This window comes from Chiloscyllium punctatum, chromosome 15, assembly GCF_047496795.1.
Source record: "Chiloscyllium punctatum isolate Juve2018m chromosome 15, sChiPun1.3, whole genome shotgun sequence".
NCBI lineage: Eukaryota > Metazoa > Chordata > Chondrichthyes > Orectolobiformes > Hemiscylliidae > Chiloscyllium > Chiloscyllium punctatum.
In genome coordinates this window covers 35,268,539-35,295,000 of record NC_092753.1, presented here as the reverse complement: position 1 = coordinate 35,295,000, position 26,462 = coordinate 35,268,539, and the positions used below count along the sequence as shown (strand labels likewise).

Below are 26,462 nucleotides of genomic sequence, written 5' to 3'. Positions count from 1 at the left end.
GGAAAATGGACGAGAGGACAGTCTGATCAGCCATAATCCTATTTATCAGCAGAGCAGGCTTAAGGGGGTAAACAGATTCCTCTGGTTCCTACTTCTCATGGTCTTACTGCCTGCTGTTGACCCAGAATGACCTGAACATTCCAGCTCTTAAAAAGGCAGCAGCTTTCAAAGCTATTACTGTTAGACAAGGCAGTCATGTTGGATCAAGCTGGAATCTCACTATTCTTCAGGAAAGCTGTGAACTTTTAATTTATGAACAAAGCAAATGCACCTGGCCATCTTTCAGTTCTGAAGACAAGTTCAACTCAAAGTTGTGGCTTTGCATACAGCGAACAAATGACTGATTGCTTAATTAAAAGCTTAATGTTAGAGTACCCCTGCACTGAAGTTTAGATTTATGACAACATGTGCCAAATCAAATTAACCATAGCATCCAAGGATGTGCAGGTTAGGTGGGTCAGCCATGGTAAGTGTGGGGTTACAGGGTTAGGGTTCGTAGGCTGAGTCTAGGTGGGATGCTCTTTGGAGAGTTGGTGCAGACTTAATGGCCTCTTTCTGTACTGTAGAGATTCTATGATGGTGTAAGATATTAGGACCAAGGGCAAAAATCAGGAAAAGGTACATAAAAAGGAATATCAAGAGGGACTGAGGGAATTGAAGGAAGGAAGGAATTGTTTACTCTAGAGATGAAATAAAAATAAAATCTAACTTTTCAATGGGATTTTCACGTTAAGGTTCAGCCAGTTACGCCATACACACAAAAATAAAAACAAATTTTACAAGGGCCACACAGCCACCTTGAGCTCAAGATCCCAAGGTTTGGCAGCACATTATTTGGGAAAACCCAAATTTTGGACCACAGTACCGCCTAGGACAATATCAAAACTTGGCAAGTTTTAAAGAACATATGGAACATTGTCTAATGCTGACCTTTTTTAAACTAACACCCTAGTTTCACTCCACTGTCCTTTGTAGTTTGTAATTTGTACAGTACTGCAAGAACCAACTTATTGTTCAATTTTGACAATAAAGATGTTAACATTTCAAATTTTGAAACTGTTCAGTGCTTACCATTAAGACACTTGGATAATGAAAGAAAAGAATGTTGTCTTTATTATATTTGTTTGACATTACATTATTCAGTACTTTCAACTATTGAGTTAGCTCATGTTCTTCTAGAGAAACAAATTCCAATAGTTAGAAGTATACAGGGCCAACAAACCAAGAATCAACTAGACATCAGCATTTAGGATTAAACAAGTCTCAAGGAAATTAAAGCACAACTCTGCAGGCCAAATGGTCAGCTGGATCAAAGTTACCAGTTTCTTTTCTGTAGATATCAAGTACACTGAACAAAGTTGTTGTACATTAGACTATTTTGAACCAATAGTCATCAACAGCTTGGTATGCTGACCTACAGATAAAAAAAAAATCACTTTCAATTCTTGCCCCCCACCACCTCCGTAGACTAGTTTGTTTCATTCTTAGCAATTCCAATCACACCACAGGCTAAACGACTTCCGGCATTTCCTGTTCGGGTACTCTCCTCATCGCCACCTTTTCCCAAATCATCTTCCTTCTCATGAACCTTAAAAACAAAAAAAAAGTCAAAAAAATTAGCATATCTCAAATGACAACTTGTGACCCTATCAGCATCTGAGGAGCAGGATAATAGATGTTTCAAGCAGAATCATCAGGATGAAGGAGGGCTTATGCTCGAAACGTCAATTCTCCTGCTCCTTGGGTGCTGCCTGACCTGCTGTGCTTTTCCAGCACTACAATCTCGACGAATCTCCAGCGTCTGCAGTCCTTACTTCTCCCCTCCTTGTGACCCTATCAGGGTGATTATGGTGAATTAAGAGTCAGTTACTTCTTCACTCCAAGTACAAGCAAACGCACAAATTAGCATTCAAAGGTCGGTGCTTAAGCCACACCTTTTGGCATTTTTAATCTAGTATCAAGTATCTTTTAGCCTTAAATTCAGAATTAATTTTGAAGAAACATGAAAGATAATCTTTAACAGAATATCAAGTGTCAATAGTTTATTCCATTCTACCGATGCAAGATTTACTTATGGCAATGCAAGAACAAAAACAAAAATCAAATTTTGCCTCAGTTATGCTAAACACATTTTGCTCATTTGAAGATATCCTGTTCAACATGTGGCCTCCAAGGTGATCTTGAAAAAAGGTTGAACTAAAATTGAAATACAAACTTATTTTAACTGGCATCTTATGAAGTGGTACTGCTGAAACTAGCAATTATGCACCTCAAAATATTGAAAGTTCACTAATATCATTATATCAAAGTCAGTTGACAGTGAAGGCAAGATGACTCTCTGCCAGTAAGTTTTAGTTCAGGCAAAGTTGCATTTTTGAAGGGACTAAAGCTGTAAATATAGTATAACAATGACATGTACAATCTCTGCACACACTAGTAGCGATTTTTACATGATTATGTGGACCTCTTAATTTGTTCAGTATGCACAATAAAGTTCTGATTCACTATGTGGGTGTTCCCATAGAAAAAAAAGGGAGGTACAGAACTTTACCTGCTCTTAGGAAATAATGCAGGGCAGGTGACTTGTGCTGTCCATGGGGGAGCATTTTGGGTCCAGTGACCAGAATTCTATTAATTTTGAAATAGTCATGGAAAAGATCAGATCTAAAAAGTTGACGTTGTAAATTGGAAGACAACCAATTTTGACGATATTAGGCAGGACTTTCACAAAGTGACCGGGGGTTGATGTTCATATGTAAAAGGGACAGCTGGAAAAAGTGAAGCTTTCAGAAAAAAGTAAGAAAACAAGAGTAGAGACTAGGATCCTGTTCAAATGAAGGGCAAGACTGGAAGGTGTAGGGAATGCACGGTAACTAGAGAAATTAAGGGTTTTGATCAAGAAAAAGGAAGCATGGAAAAAAGGTACAGTAGGTCGAGCAGCAGAGGAAAGGGGGAGTTGACATCAGTTCAGAAGCTATCATTAGGGTCCTCCTCTCCTCTGATGTTGCTTGACTGGCTGTGCTTTTTCCAGCTCCAGTCTGACTCCAGCATCTGCTGTCCTCACATCTTTGAGGAGGAAGCATATGTCAGGTATAGACAGTAGAGATAGAATCAATCCTTAGAAGAATATAAAGGCAATAGGAGTATACTGGAGGGAAACTAAGAGAGCAATAAGGGGACATGAGATAGCTTTGGCAAATAGAGTTAAGGAGAATCCAAAGGGATTTTCTAAATGCATTAAGGACAAAGGGTAACTAGGAGGTAAATAGGGCACCTCAAAGATCAACAAGGCTGCCTAGGTGTGGAACTACAGGAAATGTGGGAGATACTAAATGAGTATTTTGCCTCAGTGTTTACTGTGGAGAAGGATATACAAGAAACAGAATGTGGGAAATAAATAACATCTTGAAAAAATGTTCATTTTATAGGAGGTGGCAATACTGGACATCTTAAAGCACTAAAAAGGTGGATAAATCTGATCTGAATGCAGTCTAGAACTTGGTGGAAAGCTCGGATAGTGATTGCTGAGCACCTGACAGAAGCATTTGTCTCATCAATAACCACAGGTGGGGTGCCAGAAGAGTAGAGTTTGGCTATTATGGAGGCATTATTTTAAAAATGATAGCAAGGAAGAGCCAGAGAACTATAAACCAGTGAGCCTGACATCGGTGGTGGGCAGGTTGTTGGAGGACATCCTGAGGGACAGGATTTACATGCATTTGTTAAGGGAAGGACCGATTAGGGATAGTGAACATGGCTGTGCATGTGGCAAATCATGACCCATTAACGCGATTCAGTTTTTTGAACAAGTAACAAACAGTATTAAAAAGGAGGACAGAGCAGTGGACGTGATCAAAATGGACTTCTGTAAGGCATTCAATAAGGTTCCTCATGATAGACTGGTGAGCAAGGTTGGATCACATGAAATGCAGAGGGAACTAGCCATTTGGATATGGAAGTGACTCAAAGGTGGTGGGGTGTTGCTTTTCAGATTGGAGGCCTGCAACCAGTGGTGTGCAACAAGGATTGGTGCTAGGTCCACTGCTTTCATATAAGTGATTTGAATATGAACACAAGGGGTACAGTTAGCAAGTCTGCAGATGACACCAAAATTTAGTGGACAGTGAAGATGCTTACCTCAGAGTACAAAAGGACCTTGATCAAATGGGCCAATGATGGCCGAAGGAGTTTAATTTAGATAAATGAGATGCTGCATTTCAGAAAGGCAAATCAAGGCAGGACTTCTACACATTGATTGAAAGTGAAATTGCAGGTAGATAAGCATATCAAATGCCTTCACTATCCTATCTTTGTTGGTCAAAGCATTGAGTACAGGAGCTGGGAGGCCACGTGCGGCTATACAGGACACTGGTTAGGCTACTTTTGGAATGTGTGTGTGCAATTCTGGTCTCCCTCCTATCAGAAGGATGTTGTGAAACTTGAAAGGGTTCAGAAAAGATTTACAAGGATGCTGCCAGGGCTTGAGTGTTTAAATTATCGAGAGATGCTGAATAAGCTGGGTCTGTTTTCTCTGGAGTGTCAGAGGCTGAGTGATGACCATATGAAAAGGTTTATAAAAATCCGAGGGGCATGAATAGGGTAAATAGACAAAAGTCCAAACTAGAGGTCATAGATTTAGGGAGAGAGCACAAGATTTCAAAAGAAATCTAAGGGGCAACTTTTTTCAGAGTGTGGTGCATGTATGGAAATGAGCTGCCAGAGGAAGAGGCAGCAGCTAGTACAGTTACAACATTCAAACAGGCACCTGGATGGCTATATGAATGGGGAGAGAATTTACAGGGATATAGGTCAAACACTGGCAAATGGAACTAGGTTTTAAGATATCTGGTTGACATGGGCAAGTTGGATTGAAGGGTCTGTTTCTGTGCTGTACATCTGATTCTATAACGAGAACACACCTGGCCCTGAAGTACTACATGGATAAAAAAAAATTACTGTACTGCAGCATTAAACATACTGGTTGAGCAACTCAATTCTGGTTCATAAATCATTACCTTATTATTGAACATTTCCATCGGTATGCAAGACTTAACTATTTTTTATTTTGCTCTTCCCAGAATTAAGTAGAAAATGTATACAAAGGGTCAATGCACTGGATGTTACCTCAAAGTCAGTTCAAAATGGAAATCACAAACTGCTCATCACAAAGCTACTCTGTATACATGCAAAGAACAGCAAGGGTGCCAAGATTCAAAATCAGGATTTCTTAATTTTGAGATACTATGTTCACCCACTAAGTGATATCAGGTGAAGGTTGGACTTGAATTTGTGTGGAGGACTTTTGCCCCTTGATTAAATCAGTTTATTTTATCAAAAAAGGAATTTTGTGCAAATTCAAGTCGATAGACAAATACGTTTAATCATTAAGTGGCCTAGAATTAAATAATGTTGTACATACAGGTTGTTGACTTGCTCATGGAGCAGGAAAGCTAGTTTGCACAAATTTCGTCACCATACTAAAATATCAGTGTACGTCTAGTGAGCCGTTGTTGTTCTGTCCCACTGGCTAGGCATGTGCCCAAGTTGGCTGAGGTAGGTGGCATTATTCTCAGTTTTGTTGCTGAGTGATTGGTGTATGGGGGTCTGACTCTACATGTTTGTTCATGGGGTTCCAGGTAGAGTGCTTGGCCTCCAGGAAATCCTGTGCATGCGGCTGTACAGGACATTTTTAGGTCATGGTTGGAATATTGGGTGCAATTCTGGTCTCCTTCCTATCGGAAAGATGTTGTGAAACTTGAAAGGGTTCAGAAAAGATTTACAAGGATGTTGCCAGGATTGGAGGATTTGAGCTATAGGGAGAGGCTGAATAGGCTGGGGCTGTTATCCCTGGAGTGTTGGAGGCTGAGGGGTGACCTTATAGAGATTAATAAAATTGAGGGGCATGGACAGGATAAATAGACAAAGTCTTTTTCCTGAGGTGGGGGGAGACCAGAACTAGAGGGCATAGTTTTAGGGTGAGAGGGGAAAGATATAAAAGAGATCTGAGGGGCAACTTTTTCATGCAGAGGGTAGTACGTGCATGGAATGAGAGCCAGAGAACGTGGAGGAGGCTGGCACAATTGCAACATTTAAAAGGCATTTGGATGGGTATATGAATAGGAATGGTTTGGAGGGATATGGGCCAGGTGCTGGCAGGTGGGACTAGATTGGGTTGGGATATCTGGTCGGCATAGATGGGTTGGACCGAAGGGTCTGTTTCCATGCTATACATCTCTATGACTATGTCTTTGTTTGGTTTCTCCTAGGATGGATACACTGTTCCAGTTGAACTGGTGTCCTTCTTTGTCCACGTATGGACACCAACGATAGTGGATTCTGACTCTTGGTGGCACGAATGCCAACTAGCCTCCAAGAGACAAAACAGGAAATGATGCCATCCACCTAAAACTGGGAGGCAAATAGCAAGTGGGATAGAACACCAACACTTCAGAGGTAGACTGATGTTACTAGTATGGTGATGAAACATCTGCAAAGAAACTTACAAGCTCAGTTATCAAGTCAACAACTTCATCCACAACCTGAACAACAAATCTTCAAGTTAGAAGTACAGCTCAGTACCACCATTCAAGTTTTTCACAAAAACTCATTTAGTTGAAAACTGTAGGAGTTGATTTGAAAGTCAATCAATTCATCTTCCTTGAATCAGACATTGTGGTCACAAGTTTTTCAATACTTACCACAAGTGTACGCCCAATAATGGACCTCTCCCCTAAAAGAGAGAGTTGACCATCCTTCATTTCAAATACTGCCACACCATTCCCATTTGCCTCCACATTGCCTAGATCACCAACATGTCTAAAACAAATCATAAGTTACAATTAAACCAGATAATTGAGGGAATATGGAATGCATCATTTATAACCCAAAAAGGTTAGTTTATTGCAAGTGAATAGCATTCAATATTTGCAATAACTTGAATTTCAGTCTTCAATGTAGTAACAGCATCCTAAATTGCTTTGAGTGTTACTGTAGAAAAACTAAACAGGCCACTAAAATGCCCTTTGCTACAAAACAGGCAAATTCAATTTCAGCTTGGACTAAAGAGTTGGAATGAATTTATGATAAAAGGTATTGAACCATATGTGTGATGGAAGTACTGAACATGGAGTGGGGGAAGAATTCACTCTAAAACAAACAAATGTAGTTTAAGAGCTGACTTGGATCTTACTACATTCAAATGGAATATTGAAGTTTAACTATTTCAGTTGACTCCAAACCCTCAAAAATATATAGACAGCAGTAAAGGTGTAGATACCAACTCAAAAGTACTTGGGGCATTTTAGTTCACAGCCTGCAGAGAAATCTCTAGACAAGACTTCAACAACCACCAAATGTTGTCTTGCACACGGCAATCATTGACCATCTTAAAAAACTTACAGAAAATTACTCCAAGTTATTCTTCCAAAAAAGAAAACAGTCCATATAAACAGCTACCATTAGCATCTTAAAAGTAATGCTCAAAGAAAAATTATCAGTTTAAGACTCAACTTTATGAACCCATGAAAGGCCAGGGTGAATTTGTACACCAGCATCCATGTTGTTGGTTGCCAGTTCAAAATGTGATGCAAGAGGAGTTCATCTGTTTTTTTTAATTTAGAATTTTGAACTAGATGCATGTGACAAAGGTTAACTAAGCATTAGGTAGGTATAATTTCTTTCAGTTCTTGGAGAAGATTAATTTGTTTACTTTGGGAGAATATTACATGCACAAAATAAACAGTGTAGTGCATTAGAAGTTTCTAGAATGTGTTTCCTTCTTTAAGTTTAGGGGAAAGACAGCTTGGAAAGCTCTTAGTTTCAGTTTGGCAGTTCATAGAAGTCTTGGCTGAAGCTGGATGTGAAAACAAATGATTGCTATTGCAAGATGTTTTAGAACAGTAAACAGAATGAGCACACAGGTAATCTTTTTAAGGTCCACATTAGCATGTCTATTAAAATCCTGAAGGGTTTTTGAAACTCAGCTTACACTGTTTTATGCAAGACTTGAAGTGATAGATTCTCACAATAAGGAATTCTCTCTCGTACTCAAATACTGTTGAGGCACTTTGGAATTAATAGTTGTCTTTTACTTTTTAAAATCTTTCAATACAAGTAGTTTAGTGCATCTTCATCTCTTTTGCATAAGAAACTTGTTTTACTTGAGAATGTGTATAGGGTATAAGCAGGCAGGGAAAGAGTTAGTTTGAGGTGAAAAGAGGTTCAGCTGAGACTCAGATCAGATAAGAATTTACAGTTAACAATGGGGTGCTGGAGGCAAGGGTAATGGTATAACAAAATGAACAGACAGTCATTTTGTAGAGCCATTTAACAACACTGAAAGCATATAGTATGCAAAGGTCAGCAAACAAGGAGAAAGTATTCATGGCAAAATCTCACAAATCAAGCATGGCATTATGTTACATGGCAAAGGCACCTCATTGTCAAATTATGCATCCAGATATTTCATTCTGCACAAGCAGTTTGTATAAATGGCTAGAGGCTCTCATACAAAAAAAAAGCCGAATCCAAACCCCAGTACAAACGTAACATGAGCATTATTTCTTTGCACTTCTCAAACTCAGTTACACGGGATCTGATGATATCTTACTCAGATAAGTTGCACACTTACACAGGCCACTGGGACACCTATTCCACACAATAGCTACCCCAAACTTCATTCCATCCCCATTATGAGGAATCTCCAGCAGGAAATTTGACTTTTGGCATCATTTTCCACTTGAAAATTAGAATGGAAACTCCAGCCCATTTTGTCAGTCATGCAGGCCTGCACCACTGAATTGCAGCCTGTACTGTCTTGCCACTTTCAAGTTTTTTCCATTCTAGTTTGTTTGCTGCATGTAATGAAATTTATGGGTATTGCATCCATATCTCCAATATGATTTTGCTGACATGAAGAATCATCTGTGATAACTGCTCACATTGGTACATAGGTTTAGGGCAAGAGGGGAAAGATAAAAAAAAAAAGAGACCCAAGGGGCAACTGTTTCATACACAGAGTGGTGTATATATATATATGGAATGAGCTGGCAGAAGAAGTGGCGGAGGCTAGTACAATTGCAACATTTAAAAGGCATCTGGATGGGTATATGAATAGGAAGGGTTTGGATGGATATGGGCCAGGAGCTGGCAGGTGGGACGAGATTGGCTTGGGATATCTGGTCAGCACGGATGAGTTGGACTGAAGGGTCTGTTTCCATGCTGTACATCTCTATGACTGATCAGGCAATACAAAGTATTGCAAAAATACAGATTGGGCACTCCTGCACAGAAGACCCCATGCTGCAAGCTATTAAGCAAAATGACTCTGTGTAATAATGAGGTATGACTCTTTGAATGTAAACCTCATTTGTTGACTTCACTGCTGGGAGAGAGAAGAGTTTGGCTCAATGGACAAGTCATGCAAGAATGAAAGAAAGAATCTACCTTGAGGGACCAGCGTACATCACTGGGTAATTTTTAAATATTCACTGATGTGGTGGAAGATATTTCTCTGCCATTTCTAAATAGCTTCCTAAAAAATGAATAAGGTAATTTAAAGAGAATAGGGCCCCTCAAAGATCAGCAGCAAGGCAGCCCATGTGCACCACTGCAGGAGGTGGGGATATCCTAAAACAAGTATTTATTGCTGAGAAGGGCATGGAAGATATGAAATGTGGGGAAATGGATGGTGACATCTTGAAAAATGCCCATATTACAGAGGTGGTGATGCTGGAGGTCATGAAATGTATAAAGTGGATAAATCCCCAGGACCTGATCAGGTGTACCTCAGAACTCAGTGGGAAGCTAGGTAAGTGATTGCTGGGCCCCTTGCGGAGATATCTGGATCAATAGTCACAGATGCTGGAAGACTTGAGGGTGGCGAATGTGGTGCCACTATTTAAGTAAAGTAGTAAGGAAAAGCCAGAGAACTGTAGACTGGCGAGTCTGACATCGGCGGTGGGCAAGTTGTTGGAGGGAATCCAAAGGAACAGAATTTATGTGTATTTGGAAAGGCAAGGACTGATTAGGGATTGCCAATGTGGCTTTGCATGTGGGAAAATCAAGTCTCACAAACTTGATTGAGTTTTTTTGAATTAGTAACAGAATTGATGAGGGCAGAGCAGTGGACGTGATCTATATGAACTTCGGTAAAGCATTCAACAAGGTCCCTCTGGTTAGCAAGGTTAGATCTCACAGGATACAGAGAACTAGCCATTTAGATACACAACTGGTGAGAAGCTAGTAATCAGGGGGTAGTGATAGAGGATTACTATTTGGACTGGAGGCCCGTGACCAGTGATGTGCCACAAGGATTAGTGCTAGGTCCACTGCGTTTTATCATTTATATAAATGATATGGATGTGAACATAGGAGGTATAGTTAGTTAAGTTTGCAGATGACACCAAAATTGGAGGTGTAGTGGACAGTGGAGAAGGTTACCTCAGAGTACAAAGGGATTGTAATCAGATGAGCTAATAGGCAGAGTGGTAGATGGCTTTTAACTCGGATAAATGTGATGTGCAGCATTTTGTAAAGGCAAATCAAGGTAGGACTTAATATATTTAATGGTAAAGTCCTAGGGCGTGTTGCTGAACTAAGAGACCTTGGAGTGCAGATTCATAGCTCCTTGAAAGTGGAGTCACAGGTAGATAGGATAGTGAAAATGCATTCAGTATGCTTTCCTCTATTGGTCAGAGCACTCAGCATAGGAGTTGGGAGGTCATGTTGCAAATGTACACGACATTGGTTAGGCCACTTTTGGAATAGTGCACACACACTTCTGGTCTCCCTCCTATCGGATAGATGTTGTGAAACTTGAAAGGGTTCAGGAAAGATTTACAAGGACGTTGCCAGGCTGAGAGAATTTGAACTATAGGAAGAGGTTGAATAGACTGGGGCTATTTTTCCTGGAGCATTTGAGGCTGAGGGGTGACCTTCTAGAGATTTAAAAAATCATCAGGGGGCATGTCTTCTCCCTGGGGTGGGGGTGGGGAGAAGAGTCCAGAACTAGAGCAGATAGGTTAGGGTGAGAGGAAAAAGAAAAGTAATAGGAACCTAAGGGGCAATGTTTTTCAGCGGAGGGTGCTGAATGTATAGCATGAGCTGCCAGAGAAAGTGGACAAGGCTGGTACAATTACAACATTTAAAAGGCATCCGATTGGATATATGAATAGGAAGGGTTAAGAGGCTGGCGAATGGGACGAGATCAGGTTAGGATATCTGGTCAGCATGGATAAATTGGACTGAAGGTTCAATTTCTGTGCTGCAGATCTGTGACAATGACTCTAAAATAGTAAATTTTAAAAGCAGTGTAAAACTGCATTACAAAATTACTTACATCTATTCCTTTGAATAGCATAAAATATCATGGAAAAATCATTTCATAAAAAATTGCTCACCTTTCTTGGTCATTAGGTCCACCATGAACTTTTCCAAAAGGATTGTAGTGAGGTCCTGCACTAATACAGCCTGTCGTGTACACAAATACAACAGAAAGCAGGTTATCTAAACTTTGATGGGCAATTGATCATAAGCTTTCCAGCAACTTCAGGTGGTGAGGAATTTCTTTAAAAATAGTATCATGTTTACACATAATAGAATCAAAGTCAGACAGTAGCTCATGTTGAGAGGGAGGCAAGTGCCCACATCAATACTTTCCATTGCATTTTCATTTAGCAGCCAGCCAAATGAACAGCATGCAACAAGCTGTTAGAGGCTGTGGCTTAAGACAGTTAGAAACAGTCCTTTAAAGTGCTGCGGTCATCAACAAGAACTGAAAAGAGAAGGGCACAGTTAAAGTGATGGGAGTTGGCAGTGGTTTCAAATGACACTGAAGATGCAAACTATGTGCATGAGAGATATTCTGCTTCCTCACTGTAGGAACTGATATAGTTCAGAACAGACAGCAGAAGCATATGTTGCATTTGAGATACATTGTCCAGATTTAAATGTATTAGCAACTGCCTATTGCAAGGGAACCGATTAAAGAGTGGGTATGTTGGAAGGCAAATTTTCTGCCAAATATGCATATACGTTAAACTTTGAATTGCAGATTAATCCCCCCAAAAAATTTGTGATTCACAGCTATTGCCCAACATCCTTTCCCCACATTTTATACTACGACTATTTCTGGCATTCTGGGTTTGATAAATAGTTAACTAAAATACAGCTTCATTATGGAACTTTAGGAGCTAAATAGGAGGATCATGGATAACGTGAAGAGTCAAAGTCTATTCCCCAAGGTAGGAGGTCCGAAACTAGAGGACATAGGTTGAGGTTTGAGGTTAGAGGGCAAAAGTTAAGGGACATAAGTGGCAACCTTTTCCATTCCAGGTAATATGGTGGGTTAAATCACAACACTTAAAAGGCATCTGGACAGGTACATAAATAGGAAGGGTTTTAGAGTGATAATGGACTAAATGGGACTAGATGAATTTAGAATACCTGGACGACAAGGACAAGTTAGCCTAGAGGGTCTATTTTCGTGCTGTACAACCGGAGGACTCAGAATTAACACATTTTGGACATCTGCATTAGCAGTGACACACTCCTTTGTTAAGGTGACAGACGATGACACCATTGCCAGAAATCTGATTAGGCCTGGAGTGGGTCACAAGCAAAGTTATTTCTTCCACCAACTTTGTTTCTCTTTTGTTTTATCTTTACGTTCAAAAGATGCCAGTCTCTCCTGAACCCTTTCTCTACTCCGATATAAGATAGTAAATGCTATAAAAATGTTAGCAACAAGCAAAATACATTTGTCAGGCTGCAGACAAAGTCTTGTTTTACACAATTTCTAACAGGAAAAGAGATGTAATAGTCTCCTCTTCCAATTTAGTCACCATGTCAAGTCAATGTGTTTATCCAGACACACAAACTTTTGCCCTTTTCTCTTTCTCTGCTGGCACTAAAATGTTGTCTCAGTCAAAAAGTTGTTTTGGTGTCTACATTTTCTAAGAGCAGACCAGCTGTGCAAAGATCTGTTGCACTTGCCTTTCTGAACCAACAATAATTTTATTTTGAATGGTTATGGCTTTGATGGTCAATAAAGCAGTCGAATACCATTCTTTCAAAGTTCATTGGAAGAAAAGATTTGATTACACCACTTGTTTTCAGAGTGAATTACTGAACTAGGTTTGAATGTGCAAGGAAAGTACACATTAGCCCTCACTAGATAAATATTTTTAAAAACTTTAATCATAACTGGCACATCTATGTTAACGCTTTCCTAGGATAGAGAGCAGCATAAAAAGGTTTTAAAAGAATTATTGAAAATGAAAGACATTTTCAAACAAAGAAAACTTCCCATGGACAAACAGTTGGATTATCTAGATGGGTTCCCTAGCTTCCTACTCATGAAGAGAAGTTTGTTTAAAATCAGGACACATGGGTAAACTGCATGAACAGAAAACACTGCCTCCCATTTGGTTGTCATTTGCCCAATGTTAATAATATTCATTATCACATACAAAGCAAGTTCCCAGGTTTCACACTTCATTGAATGCTTCTTAGCATCACTCCCTGCTTGGTTGATGCTGCTTTCCTCTCTACTGACCCCCAGGCCCAACTCATTTGATTCTAAATGGCCACATGCCTCGACCGATTGGTTTCTTATTCCAGGTTGTCTGGTCTCTTCAAGGTCAAGATAGAGGGGAAGGAAACAAGGTTCAGAAGTAGATGCCATTAAGAACTGGATGGACTTTTCAGTCTCATACCACTGAAGCTACAGATTATGGCCTAATTGATAACTGATCCCTTGCTTCGATGATTTTGAAAATTGTTCACCTCTTTTTAATGCAAGTGCTCAATAAAGTGGAGCCACTGGATTGTGGGCTTTATTGTTAAACACAAATTTTGCTCCTCCCTTAATTTGATGTATTGGCTTTTTATCTTTTGCAACAACTTCTCTCGAATGAAAGCTTCATATCTGAAGAATCAATTTTGTGCTCTCCATAGTGCTCTCCATAGATACACAATCTGCCAAATGTTGCCAGCATTTGCTCGACGTTTAAAGCTAACTTTTAAAAAAATTCTAGTGCAAAATGCAAATTTTAAAGTTTAAAATGTTATACATCTACACAGCAAACTCAGTTTCATTCCAGTTTATTTTAAAGTACATTAAGTTTTCAATTCACACAATTGTCATAACAGCAAATATTTACTCCATACCATTTGTATTATCTCCATAAGCATGAACGTGGAACCCATGCTTTCCAGGAGTCAATCCAGTGATGCTTCCTCTCACAGTCACAGGTCCATCTCCCTGGAGAAAAAGTTCCATAAAGATATTAGGTGGATTTTTTTCCAGTATTACAAGATGTGTTAATCAGCAATAACAGTTTGTTCTTTTTGGATTGCTTGACTTCTATCACACACAAAATTAAATTTTCACTTTTCACAAATATTTTCAGTCAATTGGTGCTTCAGGTTTTCCCTGTTTCAAGGGCTTCATTTTATTAAACAGCCAAATAGAAAAGAGGCTACTTGACTGGTGACCCATGTTGGCAAGAGTGATCACATAGTTGTGGTTCTGTTCACCAAGCTGGGAATGTGTGTTGCAGACGTTTCGTCGCCTGTCTAGGTGACATCCTCAATGCTTGGGAGCCTCCTGTGAAGTGCTTCTGAGATGTTTCCTCCGGCATTTATAGTGATTATAGTGATCACTATAAATGCTGGAGGAAACATCCCAGAAGCGCTTCACAGGAGGCTTCCAAGCACTGAGGATGTCACCTAGACAGGCGACGAAACGTCTGCAACACAAATTCCCAGCTTGGTGAACAGAACCACAACAAGCACCCGAGCTACAAATTTTCTCACAAACAGTGATCACATCTTCAAAATGAAGACTAATTTGTGCAACTAGCTAAATTAGTAACTATTGCAGTGCAAAAATAAGTATTTCGCTTGCTTGATATTTTTGGTTGAGATCACAGTAAGTTTAACCAGAATTTTACACAATTAAAAGAAAAACAACAACGAAAATGCAAAAAAGACTCATGCTTCTTTATTTTGAAGAAACATATATAGCCTTTATTATGGACCAAATCAGAACCACATTCCTTCAACTTTCCAAAATGTACTGAGGTGGTAACGTACAGCTCAAGTTTTATACTCAAAATGTAAGGGGCTGTGTTCAGGATGTCATTTGCTTGATCCACCACAAGGCTTTAAACAAAATTACACTTTCTTACAAAAATTCAAGTAGAAAAAAAAATTGGCAGAACTAACTGCTGAAAGACTGAAGATGTGTATTATTCAATCACTAATCACCCATCCCATATTTAGGCAGTGTCCCATGAACACACCCTTTGGCAAAAATTCAATTCAGCAAAACACCAAATGATTCTCACATGCTTGTCTCTACCGTCCAGAACAAACTGTTTTTAAGGGAAAGCCCCACTGTCTCAGAGGTCTGCTGGATGCTGAGCAAAAAGCTTGTTCTCTGGAGAGCAGTCTAACTCAATCAAACCAAGCCAAACCCAAAGGTCGTTGGTTCGGAAAGCCTGACCCCACACACATCTTTTGCTTCAAGGAAAACTCCCATCAATCAATTTACTGACTGCCTGTCTGAAGCAGAGACTCAGTACCACTGAACCATCTCACTTCAGGATGCACAAGACAGAACCCACCTCAAATAAACTGTCCTGTCACATGTCCCTAACAACATCTTTTCTAGTATGTTTCTTACAGCCTGCTGCTTTCTTTTGGAAGCCATCAGCTACCAGGGTGCAGCTATCCACTTTGAATGTCATGAAAATTGAACCATAATCTTACGTCATCAATGCAAGGTTGAATGCATATTATCCCACACTGACTTATTAGCACGCACGCAACAGGTCACAGAATCAAAGACGTACATCACAGATACGGACCCTTCGGTCCAAAGTGTCCATGCTGACCAGATATCCTAACAATCTCGTCCCATTTGCAGGCACTTGGCCTATATCCCTCCAAATCCTTACTAATTCATATATTCCTCCAGATGCCTTTTAAATACTTGAATTGTACCAGCTCCACCACTTCCTCTGGCAGCTCATTGCGTACACTTACCACCCTGTGAAAAAGTTGCCCCTATGCCCTCTCGTTATGGACTCTGCCACCCCAGGGAAAAGACTTTCCTTTTTACCCTATCCACAGACCTCATGATTTTATAAGCCTCTGTAAGGTCACCCCTCAGCCTCTGACATGCCAGGGAAAACAGCCCCAGCTTATTCAGCCTACCCCTATTGTTCAAATCCTCCAACCCTGGCAACATCCTTGCAAATCTTTTCTGAACCCTTTCAAGTTTCACAACATCCTTCTGATAGAAAGGAGACCAGAATTGCGCACACTATTCCAAAAGTGGCCTGACCAATGTCTTGTGCAATATGACCTCCCAACTCCTACACTCCATACTCTGACCAGTGAAGGAAAGCATACCAAATGCCTTCTTCACTATCCTATCTACCAGAGACTCCACTTTCAACGAACTAGGAACCTGTACTCCAAAGCTTCTTTGTTTAGCAACACTCCCCAGGACCTTACCATTAAGTGCATAATTCCTTCTGATTTGCCTTACAAAATACAGCACTCACATTTATCTAAATTAAACCCTATCTGCCACTCAGCCCATTAGCCCATCTGATCAAGATCCCAGTGTGCCGAGGTAACCTGCTTCGCTGTACCTAAAACCTAAATTTGTGTCATTGCAAACTTATAACTATATTTATGCTCACATCCAAATCTAGCAGTGGACCTAGCATTGATCCTTGTGGCACTCCAGTGGTCACAGGCCTCCAGTCTGAAAAGCAACTACCCTACGTCTATCTTCAAGCCAGTTCTGTATCTAAGTGGCTAGTTCTCCCTGTATTCCACAAGTTCTAACCTTGCTAACCAGTAGACCATGAGGAACCTGACAGAAACCTTACTGATGTCCATACATGTCACATCCTCTGTCCTCAATCCTTTTTAGAATTTCTTCCATTTGTGACAAGAAAATGCCACAATCTGAACAAGGCTGAGTAGCTCCACTGGCAAGATACTTTTAAACTATTCTGAACAGAAAGTACAACATTTACCTACCTCTACAGAAAAGAGAAAACAATTATGAACTCTCCTGAAATTGAAAATCCACCAGATTTGCCTAAGCATCACTAAAATATGTTTACATTCCTGGTATCTTCCAACCTTAGCAATATATTTTTTTAAAAATCATTTTTTGAAAGTAAAATTTTGTTCAAATATCATTCACATCATAAGACTTCACGGTCATAAGATTCTAACCCCATAAACTGACACCGAGCCTTGTTTGCAAGATCGGATAATTCAACTGTCCAATTAGACCTCAAATTCCTCCACTTCCATTTTCAAGTTGCTGCATAATTGAGAGGCCTGACTGACAAACAGCAAATATGTTTCAAGCAAGAATGCTGAAGCAAAGCAACACTAAATTGGAAATCAGACAGAACATACTTAGCAAAGCTCCAAGAGTCCAATTTCCAATACCAAATACTGCTTTAAGTGTATTTGTGACTGCTCTCAAATTCATTGCTCCACCCTAAAGGAAAAAAACTTTATGCGTAAGGATACCTGAAAACTGCCCTATGCTACCAATAAAAGATTGAAAGATCTGCTTTCAACTGCCCAACTCAAAAGCCTAATTTTATTTAGAAAAACTATTGAGAAATACCAAAGTTGCATCATTTAGATCATTAATTTACTGTGAGGGTGTTCCCACTGTATTCGATGCCCCTTTTGCACTAATCTCGCTTCAGAAACAGTTTTAAAAAAGTTAACGGGTCTGCGTTCAGTTTGATTGCTACCAATTTTAAAAACTATTTAACATTGCTTTTCTTGCCACTGGTGAACCTATTCCTATCTTTATCACTCAGTTGGTCCTCAAAACCATATGTCTTCAGCCTGCCTTTAACCATGCAAGTCCCATCAGGAGATGCATCTTCCCTGCATAACTCGATGATAAGGCTGGCTACCTCCCAGCTAACACCTGTGTTTAAATTCCCAAGTTTCCCCAACTTAGTGATTCTTGTTCTTTGAAAGCTTTCACTAACATGTTTATTTTGCTAGTAGCCAAGAGTTCTGGTTGTATGGGTTTCAGATTCTGATAGCACCTCTTGTCTGTACTGTAGTTCTTGGCCGTAAGCTGCAAATCCTTGCCTTCAAGTTTTTTTTTCTAGTCTGCTGCAAATTTGATCTTCCACTAACAGATTTCCATTAAATGATCGCTTTTGAAGAACATGTTTGCTCCCAAAGCAATTGTCTGAACACAGTCTTCCCTTTTTCGTACTTAATGTTGCCAACCCATTGGAGCAACTGCTTGCCTCTCATCCTGTATCGTCAATAAGTTCTATTTTGCAATGGTTTCCCACACTTTCATAATAGCTGCACTTCTCTATTGAATAGCATCTGCTGGTAAATAGTTCAAAAATAAAAGCTAACAAAAGTGGGTACAGATTATTTCATTTTGATCAGAAATAAAAGCGATTAATCAGACCAACAGTCAATTTCAACTTACAAGTGTGTGCTGCACAACTCTGAAGTACTGGTTCTTTGTAACTTTCTATAACTCCTTTACAATCTGCCAATGTGTAATCCATACACCAAGCTGTGTTGAAGATGCTTTTTGAAGAGTTTGGTTCTCTACATTGTTTAATTTTGCACTCTTTAACAGAAAGCTTTTCAGTGGTCTCTACTTTAAGCCCTTCCTTTTTGTGTAAAAAAACCACATTTACCGAATGAAAACTGGTTCTCAAGGCTGTCACATGATAAGTTTGAGCATCAGTTCCAAAACTTGTGCTTTGAAATTTAAGTATTTCTTCCAACATAATGCATTTTCAAAAATGCTCAAAGGGTAAAGGTAACTATAGTCTTGTCCCAAGCTGAGAAGTGATCACTTAATACTGATGGAATTTTTGGATTGCTACTAAAAACCAATATGGACTATATCCTTCTCCCACCTATAGATCATGCTGCGTTTTCTGATGCGATTGCATGATTTGCACACCTCAAAATTTAACTTTTTGCAATTTCAACCCCATTAATAGTGAGGTTTTGCTAGAAACCCACCTTTTCATTGACTGATGTATTATTCTCAACAGAAAAAGTTGTTGCCAAATCTGCAAAGTTTTAAACTTTTCATTCAATCACTACCTAGTGGTGCTTGCAGGGACGAGACAAGTGCCTTCTGATATTTCTTATAAAGCTGACATCTATCACATTTTTGAAACAAAGATTGCATCCCTCATTTTACTCTTGAATCCTTTCATTTTTTAGCTTGATTGGACAGATAGCCCATGTCGTTTTTAAAATACCTTTGCCGTCAAAATTTCTAAAGCTGTGTCAATAACCTCTCCACTAAAGAAATTAAAGTGTTATACTGTATTACTTTAATATCACATTGAACTAATTGACTCAATCTGCTTTTCCAAATAAGAGATTTCAGTCTCCTTATTAAGTTTCATCTGCATTTATCACTGACATCCACTAAAACTGTTAAATAAGTTATTACTCACATACTAATAAAGGGATCAATCCTAGCTAAAATACTTACATTTCTGGTAAAATAAAGTTTTATCATTTCTAAAGCTAGAACTGGATGAAGTCAATTTTCTTAACTTGACACGAATCTTTAAGACTCAGATCCACCACTGTGGCCAACCACTTCCACTCACTCACACTACATCGATCTGCTACACCCTCCCCATCAACCTATCAAAAATCACTTACTGCCATCCCACCTACCTTCCCCACAGCCCCACTACTATTTATCTGAAGCTTCTTCCCCCTCCACATTGCTGATGGGCTTATGACAGAAAAGGCTGCTCTCCTGCTCTTTGGATGGTGCCTGACCTACTGGGCCTTTTCCAGTGGCACATTTTTTGACTGCCTCTTGCATCTGCAGTCCTGAATTGCTCTTAGGTTCATTTTAGCCAATTTCACAATATTACACAATTGAAATATTTTGCAACTGCGCTGAAACTTATTGGGAACCATGACATTGCCCTCTTTGATCCCGATCTCCATTTCCTTTCTCAGAATCTTCCATTTCATGTGCAATTTCAAATCATCTATTTTGGACAGATTAGGTAATGGCCGTTAAATTACACCTGCTGCATGGACTGACTACATCCTGGACATTTTTGGGGTTCAATTCTTTAAATTTTAAATCTCAAAATCTTGGTGTATCGTCAAACATTTCTGCCCATGGTTCGGAGTATAAATAGTTTAGCACCACTGCCTACAACCTGTATATGACAATGCACTGACTGGATAACAATTGTCATATTCGGTCAAACAAATTTAAAATCAGAGTAGATAGAATGATTTGCCAAGGCATGTCCCCAAGAATGAGCCAGAGAATCTGTTCCCTGTTTCATCACGTTAAAACAGGCATGTTACTTCTCCCTGCAAAGATGACGACGAAAGTGTGCCACTGATGAGCAAATCTACAAGCAAATTAAAATAACCCATCTAAAAAGATTTATTGTAACAGAAAAAGTGACTATTGGCAATATATAATTTACAAAATGTTACTTAAATTAAGGTAACAGCTTGCAAACTTAACATTACCAATAAAAAAAAAGTTAAATTCGCCATAGTCTGAGCAGACCACAGGCTGCTCATGACAGATTCACACCATTGGTGGTACTTTAACAAAGGGTTAACATGCCTCAGTGTTGAGAAGGTGGGATCCTCAGTAATCTCAGCCCAAAACTGAACCCACGTGAAATAACCATTTGCAAATTTCTTAGCACAAACACTTAGGCTAAACATTAGTTGGTATTCTAATTGTAATTACTTCTTCAGTGTTAGCATAATCTAGTCTGCAAATTACACAATAAACCTTGTGCTTAAAGTTTATATCTGCTTTCCAACTTGTTAATTGTAGCAGCTGTAATTTAAAAAACCAAAGATTCTTTGGATAATTAAAATTGAGACACAGTACCTCTACGTCCAGCTCCAAACATCCAATGTTAAAAGATGAAGTTCTTCACTTTGTGTAGTACCATGGAACTTACACTATCCACAATCCAAACATTCTCTTTTGTTGCTTAAGCTGTACTTTTAGTCTTATGAAATAATCTATATTTATAACCTAAAGCTTTTCTATGTAAATAGCTTCACTGCCAACATGTGGCCTTACCACTAACTGTCGTTTACAAGGACAGACACTCCAGTTTCTCTCCTTCCTGACCTGTCAATTTTAAAGGTTATATTTATAGTTAAATCATTAAGTGATGAAGTATCAAACTATACTTTACTCTTTAAAGAAAAGAAAAAAGGGAAAATAAAAACCAGTACACTGCACTCAAGAATGAGGTACATTTGCCGACTAGTAACAAATCTGTGGTTATAGTGTTAATGTGCTAGAAGAGACACAATAAAGTGGAAGCTTTTAGTATTTGAATTAGTTGTTAAAATAACCTGAACAATAACTTTATTTTTATTTCAAATTCTGTTCATATCCATACATGCCAACTTACAGATTCTCATTTTCCATTGAATTAGAACTGGTCACTACCTTTAGGAAAACAAATGCAATAACTATTTAAAACCAAATAGATGCAGAGCTGGACTGAATACCATTGGAACAAACCAAAACATTTACACCCCTCCTTGGTTATCTAGTACAAAAATTAAAACCACAATTTTGTGAAACAGCTCTTCAAATTGCAGCTTTTTTCAAAAAAGCAAGCTAATCTCAGGCATGTCTATTGCATCTAAAGATCAATTTTAAGCATTTCATCATGTCAAAACGGTAGTAGTGAATTAATCCACTGAAATGAGAATGTACGGCTTCAAGTTGTCAACAATTTCAGAAAGGAAGAGAACCAACTGCAATAATAAAGTGCTGGACAAACTCAGCAGGTCTGACATCATCTGCAGAGAGAAGCAGAGGTAACGTTGCAAGTTCAATGCGACTCTTCCTCACACAATAGTTGCTAAAGTAGTGACATCAGACTTGAAATGTCAATTTCATTTCCCTCTCATGTTGAGTTCCTCTGGCCTTTTCTGTTTGCTTCTGGTTTCCAACATGCATAGTGTTTTGCTTTTATTAGAAAACAAACTGGACATTGCCTACTAGGAAACACAAATTATGAGTAAAAAGCTAACATCCAAAGGTAAGTCACTGCAGTCCAAGAACAAATGGCTGCTCTCTCATTAGAGATGCCTGGTGATAGTTCAACCATAGAGTCATCATGCCTCAGCCAGTTCAGCAAATAGCAACAGGATCCTTAGAGATTGCATAAAGAAGCAGCATAAGCAGACTTCATAAAGGGAAGTGTCGACAAATTAGTAAAGATATTTTGGGGAGTGCTACTACTAAGATGGAGCAGTGGATAGAGTATTGGATTCTCAGAAGCATTTGACAATGCAAGATTATTTCAAGACTCTAAAGATTGGAAAATTCAAGAATGAAATGGACAAAAAGTGGAGTTAGGGTGAAGGAGCTTGAAGATTGATAATACATGACATGTGGGGCTTGAACTCAGGGACACTACCACTGTGCTACAAGTGCTCCTAGCTGATCCAGTTCAATTTTAGTCAATGGTAGACCATAGCACGTGATAGTCGGAAATTTAGCAATGGCAATGCCAGTCATGGGTCAATAGCTAGATCCTCCTATTGGTGCCAGTCAGTGCTTACATTTTTTTGCCAGCTTGAATGTTATCCAACAGTCAATGTATCTGGACAGACTTCTTCAATATGGAGTCATCATGAATGATTCCCATCACCTCCAGTTAGGACCTTGTACTGCAGAGGAAAGGTGATACAGAATACAAGTGAAGAGAGAGATTTTAGAACATAGAGCATTGGCACGTCCACAACTCTAGTGGTCTGTGCTGTTTTGTTCACCTTACAAAGGAACAATATACTTGGTCAAGAGACTGTACAGAAATTCAGTACATTGATCTGTTCAATGAGAAGTGTGGTAAATTAGGCCCATAACAAATCATTCTCAAGGGGCTCAGTATAGAAAATGCTGGGAAGATGCTTTCCCTGGCTGAGGATTCTAGAACACAAGGTCACATTCACTAATAAATGAATGGCCATTTAGGCTTGTTAATGAAGGAGAAAATTCATAACCCAAACATCACAATTCTTTAGAATTTTCTAGTAGAGGGCCACAGATGCTCACTTGAGTGTATTCAATGCAGATGAAAACAGACGTTTCTGCACATGCAGCATTTGAATGCTGAAAATGCAAGGAGATAGAGTTGAGCAATAAAGTCTTGATGAATAACACAGCAGATTGAAACGGCCACATGGTCTACTTCAGCTCCTCTTCCTTATGCTATGCTAACACTGGAGTAAAGTCAGGATTTTAAATATGGAGAGGCAAGCATGTGGCAAATAATCTCACCTTGGGGTTCCAGAAGTCTACAGCTGCAGTGCAATAGCACATCTTAACAGCTGCTCATTTCTTGCAAGTTTACAGGAATAATTTGCCATGGTATAATTTCCAAGACTATTGACTACTCAAAGTATGCATGAAGTCTACTTACACCTCAACTACTTTAAAAATTGATAATAACTTTGTTGTTTGTATTTAATTTCTCAAAAATAGTTTCAATTGCATAGGCAAGAAATAGCTGTATTTACAGCTACAATTTTTCAAATTAAGAAAAACTGGTTAGGGTGCAGGCTTCAGTCCAAGTTTACATTCACCAAGAGTTACAGAGAAGAATTTCAAAAAAAAATCAGAAAATAAGAGGTAAACCAGCTTTTAGTTTTCCAGAGGGAGGTTACGATTCTTCCACTCTATATACACAAGTCCTCATACTGTGCTTTAACCACTTGAAAAAGAAATGTGCACTTTCAATCTTATGAAATGCAGCACAGTAAATTTACAGAAAACAAGCTCAAGCTCACACAAACACAAAGATACCGTTTCAGGCGTTGGCTGAACGACAAATATTGGCCAGGGAGAACTTGCTTCCCCCCACCCCACCGACAGATAAGGCCTCAGCAATCTGCAGGACAGCACTCCTTCTGTTATGCGCTCAAATCTCTAGAATAACACTTCCTGCTTTAAGTTCGAGTGCAACTGGAGTTTCTAATTTAATGTTATTCCCCTAATTTTTAAATTAAAAAGCAGTGTTCTACATTGCTACAACCATCACTCGTTAACGCAGCAAGTAACGAGACTTTAGTCAGGATGGGTATGCCTTGGAAAGCAAGTTGGAGGCGATGGTATCCCATGCAAGGATACATACATGCACATCTAAAAAACGCGCCAAACTCATGTACTTGCGCATTCCCAACAGAATGAATTAAAACACTTGTGCCAAGCTCTGACAAGCAAGCAGTCCTTCAAAAGAAAACCATCACCGCCAGCTGTTGTTAGGTTCACAAATTGGCATGCATGCATACAAACAGAGTCCAAAGGTATTCCGGATGAACTCTCCAAATCAGTGACCCCGCGAAAGCTCACAGGTTCTACAACACAACCACTGACGATAGAAAGTTGCTAACGCTTCACTTGTTCCGCAGCGCTTGCGCTGTCTTCCCATAACAAAAACATTCTTATCGGATTGCCGACATTAATTCGCTGCTAGCTGCGGCAAAGTAGCGGTGCAACCATGACACAGCAAAAAAAAACACAGCAATGGCAGGGGTAGGGTGTCGGGTGGAAAGAGCAGTCCTCAATCGCACAGGATGACTAAGACGTGCACTTTTGAAACGAAACACAGGCCGCTATAAGACATGGACGATCTGCATCTGTTCTCAGCAGCAGCAGCTCTGCCCAGTACGAACACAGCGGGGGGCCCTGCTCCAGCTCTGCAGCTGATGGGGAGGGCACGGGGGGTGAGGGGACACGGTGGAGTGGGGGTGGGGGAAGGCCCTGGAAGGACGGGCGCTCTCCACGACATAACCCGCGCCGCCACCGAGCCCCCAGCGCCGGGGAAAACGAACCCACGGCCGAACAGGCTCCGGGTAACTCACATTCTGCTCGAAATTGACGGTGCCAGTCACCTCGCCGGTTCCCTTCAACACGCAAATCGCTTTCATAATGGACATGACGGACTTTCACCACAGAGACGACACTCACTGCCCGCACACTGGATATAGACCGCCGCCGAGTCCCTGAAGGCACAGCGCCTGCGCAGGCCCCGCCCCATGACCACCCAGCTGGCGCGCTTGCGCAGTCAGGGACTACCCCCCCCTTCAGGCTGAAAGGGGTGGGAGATACGGACCTGAAACGTTGACTTTGTGTTTCGTATTGCAGATACTGCACAGCCACGGTACAGAAAACTTGGTTAGGGACAAAACGAAAACTTACGGAAGCTGGAATCCAAAGTAGACCAGCAGGAGGCTGGAAGAACACAGCAAGCCCGGCAGTGCTTCTCCACCTCCTGATGCTGCCTGGGTTACTGTGTTCTTCCAGCCTCCTGCTTGTCTACTATGGTACAGAAAACGGGCTACCGAGCATGCCTATGTTACACTCCATTCAAAAACCTTCCTCCCCATTTTCCTCATTTCATCTCTCATTGGGTTACACCCAAAACGTCGACTTTTCCACCTCCTGATGTTGACTGGCTTGCTGTGTTCTCCTGGTTGTCCACCTGGATTCCAGCATCTACATTCTCCAACCAAGTGTGTCCTAACAAATGTATGGTTACTGCCTTTGGTAACTGGTTTCATGTGCTGGAATAGAACAGCATAGAATATCCTTTATTGTCACATGTACTCAAGTACACAAGTACCGAGTACACTGAAAAATTCACAATTTCACCTTGCGTGGCACCTCTCAGGTGCAAAGTACTGAGGTACAAACCTTTGATACAAAAAGAGCAATAAAAAAGAAAAGTTGCATGACCTTACAGTGATTCATAGTATAAATTATAAATAAGGCACAGTTAAAAGGATAGACAGAGAAACGGTGACTCAGTGGTTCGCACTGTTGCCTCACAGCGCAAGAGGCCTGGGTTCAATTCCCATGTCAGGCAACTGTCTGTGTGGAGTTTGCACATTCTCCCTGTGTCTGCATGGGTTTCCTCTGGGTGCTCTGGTTTCCTCCCACAGTCCAAAGATGTGCAAGTTAGATGAATTAGCTATGCTAAATTGCCCTTAGTGTTCGGCATATTAGTCAGGTGTAAATGTAGGGGAATGGGTCTGGGTGGGTTGCTCTTTGGAGGGTTGGTGTGCACTTGTTGGGCCAAAGGGCCTGCTTCCATACTGTAGGGAATCTAATCTAAAAAATAAAAAGGGGGTTGCTTTTTTTATTAAGGTGAGTATCACAGCAGTAATCAGAATAAAATAACTGTAGAATCGTCCAGTGAGGCTTTGTGGGTGGAGCTAAGAAATAAGAAGGGGATGGTGACATTACTGCAGTTGTACTGTAGGCCCACAAATAGTCAACAGGAATTAGAGTAACAAATATGCAGGGAGACTGGGAGTCTTGCAGGAGCAATAGGGTTATTATAGTTGGGGATTTTAATTTTCCTAACATAGACTGGGAC

At 40.0% G+C, this 26,462-nt stretch overlaps 1 protein-coding gene across 1 annotated transcript; it reads right to left on the bottom strand.

Annotated features, from left to right (window-relative positions):
• Positions 1-1,087: 1,087 nt before the first annotated feature.
• LOC140486193 (superoxide dismutase [Cu-Zn]) lies at positions 1,088-25,111 on the bottom strand. The gene is made up of 5 exons (XM_072584979.1): positions 24,946-25,111; positions 14,170-14,263; positions 11,400-11,469; positions 6,699-6,816; positions 1,088-1,588 (listed from the first exon to the last, which is right to left on the bottom strand). Exons 1-5 carry the CDS (start codon positions 25,018-25,020, stop codon positions 1,469-1,471), a joined length of 477 nt encoding a protein of 158 aa, XP_072441080.1. The 5' UTR covers positions 25,021-25,111; the 3' UTR covers positions 1,088-1,468.
• Positions 25,112-26,462: the final 1,351 nt, after the last annotated feature.

What these genes read in the sequence shown, in the direction of transcription:
- LOC140486193 (XM_072584979.1), bottom strand. Translation starts at nt 25,020, where the DNA reads ATGTCCATTATGAAAGCGATTTGCGTGTTGAAGGGAACCGGCGAGGTG. An exon ending in TTATGGAGATAATACAAATG is followed by an intron (nt 11,470 to 14,169) that starts GTATGGAGTAAA and finishes TGTACACGACAG; the next exon opens with GCTGTATTAGTGCAGGACCT. An exon ending in GGACCTAATGACCAAGAAAG is followed by an intron (nt 6,817 to 11,399) that starts GTGAGCAATTTT and finishes GATTTGTTTTAG; the next exon opens with ACATGTTGGTGATCTAGGCA.